The following is a 13,165-nucleotide window of genomic DNA, read 5'->3' on the forward strand; positions in this document are numbered from 1 at the left end:
AGCCCATTTTGCTTACCAACACAATTTGTTATAGAAGCCTCTATAAATGATATGTAGGAAATGTTACTTAAGAATCCAAATGAATCCAGAGAGGAAAAAATAAGTATTATTGTGTCATTCTGTTAGAAATACTAGACTAAAACATAAAAGTGACTCAGCTTTCCCATTTAGCATTGTTGTTCCTTTATTTATATTTCTGACATTCTGTCAAAGACTACAGTAGATGATATACCCTCATGCGTTATCATCATTAAGTGGGACAGTTAAAATCCCATAAAGCCCGAATACTTCATAATAACTCTGAACTAAAGCCAGGAACATCATCCAGTTCTGGGACAAAATTTGAATTAATATTTAACTACTCTTTTAGGTATTTAAATGGAAAGCTAGGGAGGAAAAGTAAGACAAAGAATTTAATATTGAAAACTCTTTAAAAACATTTATGGGCCCAGGCTCTCAATAGTACTTATTACATATGGACAAAAAAATGAATGAGAATTAGATCCTAGGCTTAGAAAAGCATCTCGTAGTAATAGAGTACTTTATATTTTTATTGTGTAAACTGGCTAAACTACATAATCTCCATATGAAAGAGGTATGTTTTCTTAACTTCTCTTGGAGAAAGAATTGACCAAGGGAGATTTTAAGTATCCCATTAACTCTTTGAACCATTCCTGATAACTGGGAGTGATAGGCACAATGGATTTTCTTAGGAACCCCCCATAATGGAATGATTTTTCCTAAGAGGATTTCTACTAACCCAGAAGCTGTAGCACTGCGACAGGGGAACACTTCCACCCACCGAGAAAACATACAGACCATAACCAAAACAGGTGGCAGTTGAGAAATTATGTGAGTTGTGGGAAGAAATAGATAGCAAAATTATATTAGTGGAGGACCTCGACTGTCTGCTCTTAGAACTAGATAAATCCAAAAAAAGAAAAGGAAAAGAAAGAAAAGAGGTAGATAGAATATTAGAAAAGTTACATATGACAGACATTTGGAGAAAACTGAATGGAAATGAAAAGGAATATAAATTTTCTCAGCAACGTGTGAAGCATACACAAAAATTGACTCTGTAATACAGCATAAAAACCACAAAAACAAACATAGAAAAGCAGAAACACTGAAATGTATTATTTTTGGAGCACAGATGATAACTCCTTTTACTATAATTATAGCTAATAATGGATGAGACCTCCATATTAGTTCCCCAGGGAATAATTGTAAGACAGGTTTAATTTCACCATATGCTATTTTGAGAGGGAGTGCATACAGAGTGATTTAAAAAAAAATTCTATTAATGACCCTGAACCTTCCAAGTTAGTGAAATGTTAAGCCAAGAGGATAAACTGAAGGGAGGTCACCGAAGGGTGGGTGAAAAAGTTAAATGATACATGTATCTCATTTGGGCATAATGCAAGGAAATGAAAATACTTGGTTGAAAATAATATGAACTACCCTTAGACAAAGATAAATTACACCATCAGTACAGAGATGAGGGAGATGTTAGCTACTAAAATTTTCCTTAGGACACTGACCCAGAGTGCTGTTAAGGCTATGAAGTTTTCTTCATTAGACAGAGTTAGTGAATATTTTAATAATTAGCTTATTTTAAAGCCTGGGGGCAATATATTGCTTTCTAAGTCCCATCCCTCCCCTTACAGCTTTATGAAGTTTATTTTTTTATAAAATGTTAGTAGTATACAATGGATCTAAACACCTACTAAGGAAACTATCTAGGATTTAGGCAGAGGTTCAACTTTTTGCTTAAGTTTATCTTTAGATTCTTTCCATATATACATTAATAAGTAAGTAGGTAGGGAGAGACAGAGAGAGAGAGGGAGAGAGAGAGAGAGAGAGAGAGAGAGAGAGAGAGAGAGAGAGAGAGAGAGAGAGAGAGAGAGAGAGAGAGAGATATCCAGGTTACCTGAAATGTGTGAGTAATGAAATAGCTAGTTACATTGTAGTGTATGTGTATAGCCAGGCACTGGTAAAGTTTGAGAAGACCTATTTTTCAGGACCTTCTTCATTCCTTTGAATAGGTGGCATCAACTTGAGTCTTTTATTCCAAAATGACTGCAGGGCCTATTGTCCCACTTAATACTTCCCTCCTCTAGAAAGATTCCTTTTTTAAAAACTCTTCTTTTGGAAGTGATCAAGTCTCTCATATAATGGTTAGAGTACAGGTCATATTCACACTAAGTTCTATTGACTGATTTAATCAAGAAATGTTCTGCCCCAACAAAGGATATTACTTTTTATTTAAGATAGGACAACCAATGGAACCCATCCTTGAGTTTAAAAAATGTAAAGATGAGAACAAAAGAAAGTTCAGAAGGAAGTATGTATAAAAAGGGTATCTTTGAAAGCAATATTGAATTTATCATGAATTTTTTTATAAGTAAGCTGTCTGGAACAATGGTATACAATTTATTTTTTAATATTTTTCTTATGATCTTCTTTCTACATGAAAATTCTCATTTTGTATGTATAATTCTGAATTTTAAGGAAAGTTTAAAAATTTAGATTACTGGAAACAAAATATTTCCTGGAGACTAGGAATGGAACTAGTGTTCATCTACATTTGTTTTCAAAGATAATTACTGAACCTCAGGAAAATCATTATACAGTTGATGTTGTCATGGGAAGAAGCATGTAAAATGGCTAAAGATGGAAGAAAACACTTTGTTGAGGACAAATTGGAAAGGACTCTGGTTGAATCTATAGTCTTTATTTATGGAAGTTAAAAATCCATGAAGAATATGAACAGAATGAAGATGAAATTTCATCAAACACATGAGTAACTAAAAATAAAGGTACATATGATGAGAATTTAAAGACAAAAATAAAAATGTTGTGGTACTTTATACACTGGAAATTGCAATTATAGAAGTCATAATTCCAAATATATTGGGCTGAAAATTGATTTTTAGAAGTTTTAGGAAAATTCATACAGTCAGCATGATTCAGTGGATATAAAGATTGCCTTTGGAGCCAAAAGGTCTTAGTTCAAGCCTCACCTTTCACAGATGCTTGCTATGTGACCAAAGGTTAGTAATTTAACCTTTCAGTGGTCTTGGCAGTTTTTTTTTGAGATTTTACATAATAGGGAAACTGCTAACCTTTTTGATACAGGAGATTTCCACATCTTGGAGCTCCCTACCAATTAAATCACAAATTCAGTTCCTATTCCCTTAGGTAAATTGACCAGAGGCTGACAGATATTTACCTTAGTATTTGAAAGGATCTAATAACCCTGTGGTATGACTAGTCATCCCATTGACCCATCTAAGCCTTCTTGTCCTATGGAATTCTTATCTGTGGCTTTCTATCAATCTTTTATAAAGGATGTATACTACCTCATATTTTTTTTATTATTTCATTGTCCATGTTTCCTTTCAGAGTAATGCAGTTTCCTTGCTTATATCTCTTGATACTGTGGATTTTTACCTTTGCATTGTCTAAGAGTATGAGTACAACTCATTTGCTTTGAGTAGTTTCTCTGGGAAAAAGGATTGTCTTTAGCTGTTTTTGAGCTTCTTTGCCTTAAGGTCAAATGTAGTCAATCATAGCAGTCCCCTGTTCCTATTCTTTCCCTTGAAATCATCCTTTCCTTCTTGAGCTGAGCTGAACTTGTATATGTCACTTTTTTCAGGATTGAGGGTAGGTAAGGAGGGTATCTGAGTCAAGTTCTTGCAGTATGGAAAGACCCTAACACACGAATTACATTAGGCAGAAAGCTAGCTGATGTCTATCATTTCCATAGATGGCTACGAAGACTATGTGTTTTCTCTGAGTAGTCAGGAGCAAGCATGAGGACAGTTTGTCAATTATCTCTACAATAGAAAGTGACTTTCTATGTAGGCTCTAGGTATAAACCTCGCTTGGTCTCTGCATCCCCCCACCATCCTCTTGAATTCTCCTCAAACAACACTAATCAAGGCCTTATTATGTCTCCTGTGATGTACTATGGGACATCCCAATATGTCAGCGAGAAGGAGTCTGATGAAGGACATAGAAGAAATCTGCAAATGTGGAAGGAAAAAAAATTCTCTTACATTGAGGTCAAGGAAGCTAATTTATTGACTTGTCAATAGCTTATCATTCCATATCATAATGGAGACTTTAGAATAGAAATCAGCTTCCCAGCAAAGTAACCATTCAAATCACTTAAGAACACATTAAAAACAAAGATTTACCACCCTAAAATCAATTTTAAAAAGAGCAGTTCTGCCTACCAGTAATTAATGAGAAAAATTGGAAGCCAGTCATCAAAGATGACAAAGTCATCCAATTCTTCATAGTACTAGTGAATGACTTCCAGCCTGAGCATACACTTCAGGCTGACCTAGCTGAAGAATAATCATAAAAATTTAGAAGACCCTTCCTGACATATTTCCAAACTGCACCTCACCCTCACCCTCACCAGGCAGCCTTGTCCTCATACTACCAGAATGGTCTTACCTTGAAGAGTTGAGTATAAGTTGCTGAATGAAGTGGTAGAACTAATCATTCCCTGGTTAAAATCATACTATGCAAAGGGGGGGGGGCGGTAACAAAACTATTATATCTTAATGTGTAGGGACTTTGGACAAATGGATCTTTGGTACTCTCTAATTAATAACTGGCTATGAAAATAATCATGAAATTTCCCCAGAACCATACATTGTGGTTCAGAGCAATAAGCTGCCCTGATGGCGCATGGGACCAATATTATATAAGCTACTATATGGCCACACCAAAATTAATTAGAAAGCAAATGTTTACTGCCTATTAAATTTAGTAGCTGTATATAGACCTATCCAAGGAGCCATGAGAAACTGAGCAATTATATGGAGAAACAGAAAAATGTACAAAGCAGTGCTTTGGGCATAAGTTACCATAATAATCATCCCTATTCTCCATTTCTCTTGGTGGTAGAAAAAATGCTATTAGCCATATAAAAAGGGATAGCTTCTCATCCCATTTTATAGTTTTGATGATACTAAAATATGCCTGGGGAGAAGCAATGCCATCAAGATAATTTAATTGTTACCACAAAGAATGCCAAACATCTTTTAAAAAAGTATTTCACATAACATCCCAAATTCTTCCCCTAAATAGCTGATATAACATGAAAAATAATGTTTCTAGGAACAAAAATCATTCTTTATTGTAACAGTCATGAATAAAGTCAAAGCCAAGGAGTGGCAAACAGTTCAATAAAGCACTTTTCCCCCTCTTGAACTTTCTAAGTGAAAATACTCCAACCAACTTAGGAAAATGTCTAAAAAACATTGCTGAGTTATACAAAGTTGATGCAGCTACCAAATAAATAAAATAAAACAAATTACTTAAGTCCATTTTGGGAAGAAAAATCAAATGCTAATCTTTTAACAGTTGGCATTTATATTCCTCCTCATCTGTATTTGTGAAATATAAATTTATTTTCCAATGAGCCTTTTAATGGTCATGACCTTACATAATCTAGCCATTTTTTTTGCAAAGGATTGTAACAAAGTAATTGGATACGTATAACTGCCTAAAATAACTTCAGATAATACTGAGAAAAAGAGCTAGGTTGTTTCTGTTTCATGTAGCACTTAGAATGTGATGAATATATTGTGAAGAATCTATTGGTGTTCAATAGACCTGTGATTTCATCAATGTTTGTATTTCTTCTGATAAGCAAGATTTCAACTCATCTATGTTTTCTTACCAGTGCACATTCTTGTTCATGTCTTCTCTCAAATCTGGGATAGAGGACACAACCAATATGTAGGAGGCCTTTCTCACAATTGGCTGGAATTCCCTATCATAGCATAGATGTTTGCCAAAGAGAAAGTTGATAATTCGATTAAGATACAAGAAAGACAAAAGATAGTAGTAACTCAAAAAACTAGCATAATTGGGGAATGTGTTCAAAACCACCATGGCTCCACAGAACTATGCTGCTTTGGAAATGAGGAGAAACCTTGTTTTAAATCTTACCTCTTATACCTGTTAGTTACATGAGTCTGGGAATGTCACTTACCCACCCTCTTTACTCCTCAGTTATTTTCATCTGTTAAATGGAGATGAGAGTGATAGTAATACCTCACAGGACTGATATGAGAATCAAATGAAATAATATATCTTAAGTATTTCACAATCCTGCTATATAATCATCATCTAGAAATGGGGTATTAACTGATTTAAAAAAATAAATGAAGGATTTTATCTAATTTTTATATTGATGTTTCCCAAGACAAAGGCAATGGATGGTAGAAGGTAGGAGAGTATGACTAGAATTTCCTTTAACGTGGGCATGCCTGGCTCTCCTCTGAATTATATTTTTGAAGGTACACCATACAACAAATGACAAATATTCACTACAATTATCAGCCATCACCAAATATTGTATCAACAAAATTTGACAGAAATTTTACAAAAGACAAAGGTAAAAATTATCTTTGATATGTTTCATTAAACAGAACAAGCCTAGTGGGACACTAGGAAACAACAGTACTGAGTTTGTTACAAACTTCCTAAAGTTTGTTGAAAACTCTAATAGTCATCCAACAGAACTTCCTGCTTTCATGTTGGTTAAGCTTCCCGAATCTCATTTTTCCTACCTATGTAATGGAGATAATAATGCTCACACTATCTAGGTTTCCAGAGTTTTTGTGAGGAAGTGTTTTGAAAATCTGAAAATTGTGATGATAGATTTTTAACGCAAAAAATAAGAACAACTGTAAACTAATGAATCTTATAAATAATTGTAAATCCTTTAATTTTAGGGAAAATAAATTTTATATAGAAATCTAGAGTTCTGATTTTTATGAGGAAGAGCTAATCAAAAATGAAATGCGATCATAAATGTCCAAAGTATAGGTAATTCTGAAAAAAATCAATATGCTAATGGCAGTAATTTGCCATATTCCATTGGTTCGTATCAGTATAATCCATATGGTGTTCTTCTTATCCATGTCCTGCCCTGGAGAGTAATAAACTATGTATATCTGAAATTGATTCTGACTCTGTTATGTAGTTGAATAACCTGGACTGAATCTAGGTTGAATTATTGTTTCATTTTTATTCACTTAGATCAAATTTTCAGTTTCAATAGGTTGAAAGTGGGTTAAATAGGTCTTAGTTAACTTAATCTGTACCCTCCCACAAAAAAAAAAGATTTTATTGTGACTGCCTTGGGCAGCCAGAAAGCTTCCAAACCCCGCTTTGTGGCCCTTCAGACTTCTAAGTGATCTTTTTCAAAAGCTTTCCTGAAGGTTGTTTTCTTCAAATTCGAAGGTTTAGGCAGACAGCTTTTATCCTTAGATCTAGGCCCAGGACCTACTCTGGCTTTCACCTCTGAGCCCATTGTTGAAGAGTTGTAGTGGCTAGATATGCAAGCTGTTGCTTTTCTGTTTCCTATAATTATATGGTATTTTCCTTCTATTTGCTGAGTTGTCATTGTAGCCGAGTTACTGATTACATGACATAAAATAAACCTTACCAACAGTTCTAATAACTATCTGCCATACATTCATTTCTCCAACCTCATGTAAAAGGAAAGCCTAGGGGCATTTTTTGTGCTAATCCCTGGTTCTTGAATGAAGAAAAGAAAGTCCCTGCTTTCTCCAACAACATGCCTTGTTTTAGCCACAAGCTACATAAATGTGGCTCAGCTAATACACATCACAACTGAGCAGTGATTTTTGGTTCTAAAAAGATGGTTTGCAATTTTCTTCCATTATGCTTTTATATATAGGGGAGTTTACTCAGGTAAATTCAAACAAAGGGAACTGGTTTTATTTAGATAAGGAAACAGAGGGGGAAAAGGGGAAGAAAGGAGAGGGGAGTGGAGGGAGGAAAAGAGAAGGAAAAGGGCAGGGGCAGAGGAAAGGAAGAAAAGGAAAGAGAAAAGGAGGGAGGAGGAAGAGAGGAAAGACAGAACCAAAATGATGGAATAAATACAGGGTATCTCCTCTGCTCTCCCATGAAACGCGTCCAAATATCTTGACTCTAAACAAATTTGAGAGTAACAAAACCCACAAAAGGACAGAGGGAAACAATTTTCTAGCCCAAGACAATGTAGACGGTTGGAAGGAATGGGCCATTACACCAGGGTAAGAGAGGAGTGCAGTCCATCGCAGACTGTGCCAGCACAGACTGGGTCCAAGAAAACAAAGAGAAGGCCTTGGAAGTCACCGAATCATCAGTGGGAGGAGTACTTTCCGCAACTCTCAGTCCATAGATGGTTAGGGGGTTTAACAATGTGTCAGAAGGATATTACAAGGGTCTCTTTGATAGCAATGAGTCAAGAATCTGGTGCTTTGCCCATATGTGGATCTGGGTCCCAATAATGAGTGGAAAGGTCAAGGAGGATTCACACAGCAGAGCATGCCATCAGAGTGCAGCAGGAACCCTCCTCATAAGTCCAAGGCAGAAAAAGAGTGCTCTGCAAATGGATGAACAAAACCCCTGAAGCTTTGGACAGTATGCTGTCCACCCTGAAAACACAGGCAAACTTTAAAAAAAAAAGATTTAAAAGTAAACTAATAGGCTGGGAAAATGAGCAAACAACAGAAAAACTTCTGATCATAGGAAGTTAACATGGTGACTGGGAAGATCAAATCACACACTCAGAAGAAGAAAACAAAGTCGAAGCTCCTAAATACAAAGATTCCAAGAAAAGTATGAATTGTTCTCAGACTGTGGAAGAGCTCAAAAAGAATTTTGTAAATCAAGTAAGATAGGTAGAGGAAAAACTGGAATGAGAAATGAGAGTGATGCAGGAAAATCATGAAATAAAAAGATTTAACAGCTTGGTAAAGGGCGCATGGAAAAATATACTGTAGAAAATAACACCATAAAAACAGATTAGGCCAAGTGGTAAAAAAGATACAGACTAACATGGCCCAGTCCCCGCTTCCCACCCCCCCAACCCCCACAGCTGCTCGAGTGGCTCAGGCTTCTCCTCCACCTCTGGCCTCTGGCCCAGGTGGAGGCCCCTCACTAAAATCATAATAAGCACCCCCAAAATTACATATCCTCAACCATTCACCCAGACTGAAATACAGCAAGTTTAAAGAGGGATGGTAAAGCGAACACCCCCAACCCTACTGTATGTAGCATGTGGAAACTGAACAAGAGCAAAGCACTTCCAGATGATTTTCCCAAGGAAGAGGAGAGCCAAGGAGAGGGCAAAGAGCTGCCGCCACCTCAGGCCGCCCCAGCCACTGCCTCCTCTCAGAGCAAGGACCAGTTACTTCAAGATGAAATTACCTCCTCAGTGTCTCAACTTGCCACAAAGGTTCAGGGAGCCAGTTTCCAAGGTTGGAAAGAAGTGACCTCAATGTTTAATAAAGATGATGAACAGCAACTAATAGAAAAATGCAAATCTCCAAAGTTTAAAGGAACTAAATTAAGAATAACAGAATATGTGAATACTGAAAAGAAATCTGGATTTTGGGACAGTTTGGTGTTAAAACAGAATGTGCAATCTAGGAAACCAGATGAGATTGAGGGATGGGAGCTGCCTCGGATTACTCTTGAATATCCAGCTACTGATGTAGGTGACTCTTCTAGGTGCCATCTCTCCTGTCCAGGTTGGGAAGATGAGACTAAAGGTTCCACTAAATACACTGGCCTGACCAGCTCAGGAAACAGTTCAGGAGGAGTATCAAGTCAGCCGTAAAGCTGGTCAACATTAGACAGCAAAGTACAGGTAATCTTATTGATAAGTGGGAACAATTAGAATGACAATGGCAATTTGAAATACTTTTAAATGAAAATGTTTCTTGATATCTATGTGTAGACAAGCCAAAATTTGCTCAATATGGCACCTGAATGCTTAGTTTTGTTCAGATTCTTATAAATATCTTCTGTTACTTTTTTTTAATGTTTTACAGTATTTTATTTATTTTGTTAAATATTTCCCAATTACATTTTAACCTGGTTTGAGCCTCACTTGGGATTGTTGTGGCCTGTGTCTAGGGGCCTCATGTTTGATGCCTCTAGAGATAGCTTCTAGTTCAACTGCCTCATTTTATTTTATTTTTTTATTTTAATATTTATTTTTATTTTTAGTTTACAACAGACAGTTCTACATAATTTTGAGTTCCAGATTTTCTCCCCTCCCTCCCTTCTCCCTCCCCAAGATGGCATGGAATTTCATGTAACTACCACGAATGACTTCGCATTGAATTAATTTATACACTAGTCAAGTTGCGGAGAAGAATTATGACCAATGGAATGAATAATGAGAAGGAAGGAACAGAACCAAAAAAAAAAAAAAAGAACAACCCAAAAACAAAAACAAAAGAGAAGAGAAAAAGGCGAGTATGAAGTGTGCCTCAATCTGCATTCAAACTTCATAGTTCTTTCTCTGGATGTAGATAGCATTCTCCATTGTGAGTCCTTTGGAGTTGTGCCTGCACCTTGTGTTGCTGAGAAGAGCGAAGTCTGTCACGGTTTGTCCTCATGGAATCCATATATCTGTGGTTGTGTACAGTGTTCTCCTGGATCTGTTCCGCTCACTCAGCATTATGTCATGTAGGTTTTTCCAGGTTGTTATGAAGTCCGTATCATCCCCATTTCTTATGGCACAATAGTATTCCTTTACCTTCATATACCACAGCTTGTTCAGCCATTCCCCAATTGATGGGCATCCCTTTGATTTCCAGTTCTTGGCTACCACAAAAAGAGCCACTATAAATATCCTTGTACATATGGGTCCCTTTCCCGCTTGTGTGATTTCATTGGGATACAACACTAGGAGTGGTATTGCTGGGTCAAAGGGTATAAAAATTTTTATAGCCCTTTGGGTATAGTTCCAAATTGCGCTCCAAAATGACTGGATCAGCTCACAACTCCACCAGCAATGTAACAATGTTCCAATTTCCCCACATCCTTTCCAGCATTTATCATTTTCCTGTTTTGTTATTTTAGCCAATGTGACAGGAGAGATGTGGTATCTAAGAGTTGTTTTGATTTGCATTTCTCTAATCAGTAGTGATTTAGAGCATTTTTTCATAAGCCTATAGATATCTTTAATTTCTTCCTCTGAAAACTGTCTGTTCATATCTTTTGACCATTTCTCAATTGGGGAATGGCTTGTATTCCTATGTATTTGGCTCAGTTCCCCGTATATTTTAGAAATGAGGCCTTTATCAGAGATACTAGTTGTAAAGATTTTCTCCCAATTTTCTGCTTCCCTCCTAATTTTTGTTACATTGGCTTTTTTTGTACAATAACATTTCAATTTAACATAATAAAAATTGTAAATTTTGGATTTTGTAATGCTCTCTATCTCTTGTTGGGTCATGAATTGTTTTCTTTTCCATAAATCTGATAAGTACACTATTCCTTGCTCTCCCAAATTACTTATAGTATCAGCCTTTACTCCTAAATCATGAATCCATTTTGACTTTATTTTGGTATATGGTATAAGATATTGGTCTATGCCCAGTTTCCGTCCTACCATTTTCCAATTTTCCCAACAGTTTTTGTGAAATAGTGAATTATTAGCCCAGAAGCTGGCCTCTTTGGGTTTATCAAAGAGTAGATTGCTATAGTTGTTGACTTCTCCATCTTGTATTCCTATCCTATTCCACTGATCCACACCTCTGTTTCTTAGCCAGTACCAGGTAGTTTTGATGACTGCTGCTCTGTAGTAAAGTTTAATATCTGGTATGGCTAGTCCACCTTCTCTAGCATTTCTTTTCATTAATACCTTAGATATTCTAGACCTCTTGTTTTTCAGATGAATTTTGTTATAACTTTGTCCAGCTCAGTAAAATAATTTTTGGTAGTTCAATTGGTATGCCACTGAGTAGATAGATTAATCTAGGTAAAATTGACATTTTTGTTATATTAGCTTGGCCTAACCATGAGTAACTGATATTTTTTTTCCATTTATTCAGATCTGACTTCATTCACGTGAAAAGTGTTTGACAGTTATGTTCATATAGGCCCTGGGTTTGTCTTGGCAAATAGAATCCCAAATATTTTATAATGTCTACAGTAACTTTGAATGGAATTTCTCTTTCTATCTCTTGCTGTTGGGCTTTGTCAGTAATGTATAGGAATGCTGAGGATTTCTGTGCATTTATTTTATATCCTGCCACTTTGCTAATGTTGTTTATTATTTCAAGTAGTTTTTTACTTGATTCTCTAAATAAATCATCATATCATCTGCAAAAAGTGATAATTTAGTTTCTTCTTTTCCTATTCTAATTCCTTCAATTTCTTTTCCTTCTCTTATTGCTACAGTTAACGTTTCTAGTACCAAATTGAATTAGTAGGGGTGATAATGGACATCCTTGTTTCACACCTGATCTTATTGGGAATGCATCTCACTTATTCACATTTCAAATAATGCTTGTTGATGGTTTTAGGTAGATGCTATTTATAATTTTAAGGAATGTTCCATTTATTCCTATGCTTTCTAGTGTTTTTAATAGGAATGGATGTTGTATTTTGTCAAAGGCTTTTTCTGCTTCTATTGAGATGATCATATGGTTTCTGCTAGTTTTGTTGTTGATATGATCAATTATGCTAATAGTTTTCCTAATATTGTACCAGCCTTGCATTCCTGGAATAAATCCACCTGGTCAGTGTATTATTCTCGTGATGAGTTGCTGCAATCTTTTTGCTAATATTTTATTTAAAATTTTGGCATCAATATTTATTAGGGAAACTGGTCTATAATTTTCTTTCTCTGTTTTGACTCTACCTGGTTTGGGTATTAGTACCATATTTGTGTCACAAAAAAGAATTTGGTAGGACTCCTTCTTCACCTACTTTCCCAAATAGTCTACAAAGTACTGGAATTAGTTGTTCTTTAAATGTTTGATAGAATTCACATGTAAAACCACCTGGCCATGGAGATTTTTTTCCTAGGGAGTTCATTGATGGCATGCTCAATTTCTTTTTCTGAAAGGGGGTTATTTAGAAATTTTAGTTCCTTTTTCTGTTAACCTGGGCAGTTTATGTTTTTGTAGATATTCATCCATATCTCTAAGGTTGTCAAATTTATGAGCCTACAATTGGGCAAAATAATTCCTAATTATTGTTTTGATTTCCTCTTCATTGGAGGTGAATTCACCCTTTTCATTTTTGATACTGGTAATTTGGTTTTCTTCTTTTTTTAAATCAAATTGACCAAATTTTTTCAATTTTATTGGTTTTTTCATAAAAC

At 35.7% G+C, this 13,165-nt stretch overlaps 1 protein-coding gene and 1 pseudogene across 1 annotated transcript; both read left to right on the plus strand.

Annotated features, from left to right (window-relative positions):
- The first annotated feature begins 3,987 nt into the window (after positions 1–3,987).
- LOC118853308 lies at positions 3,988–8,991 on the plus strand (annotated as a pseudogene).
- A 106-nt stretch (positions 8,992–9,097) lies between these two features.
- On the plus strand, positions 9,098–9,661 carry LOC118852883 (testis development-related protein-like). Its single transcript, XM_036762592.1, has one exon. The coding sequence runs from the start codon at positions 9,098–9,100 to the stop codon at positions 9,659–9,661; it is 564 nt and encodes a 187-aa protein (XP_036618487.1).
- The last annotated feature ends 3,504 nt before the right edge of the window (positions 9,662–13,165 follow it).

Source organism: Trichosurus vulpecula, chromosome 6 (assembly GCF_011100635.1).
Source record: "Trichosurus vulpecula isolate mTriVul1 chromosome 6, mTriVul1.pri, whole genome shotgun sequence".
NCBI lineage: Eukaryota > Metazoa > Chordata > Mammalia > Diprotodontia > Phalangeridae > Trichosurus > Trichosurus vulpecula.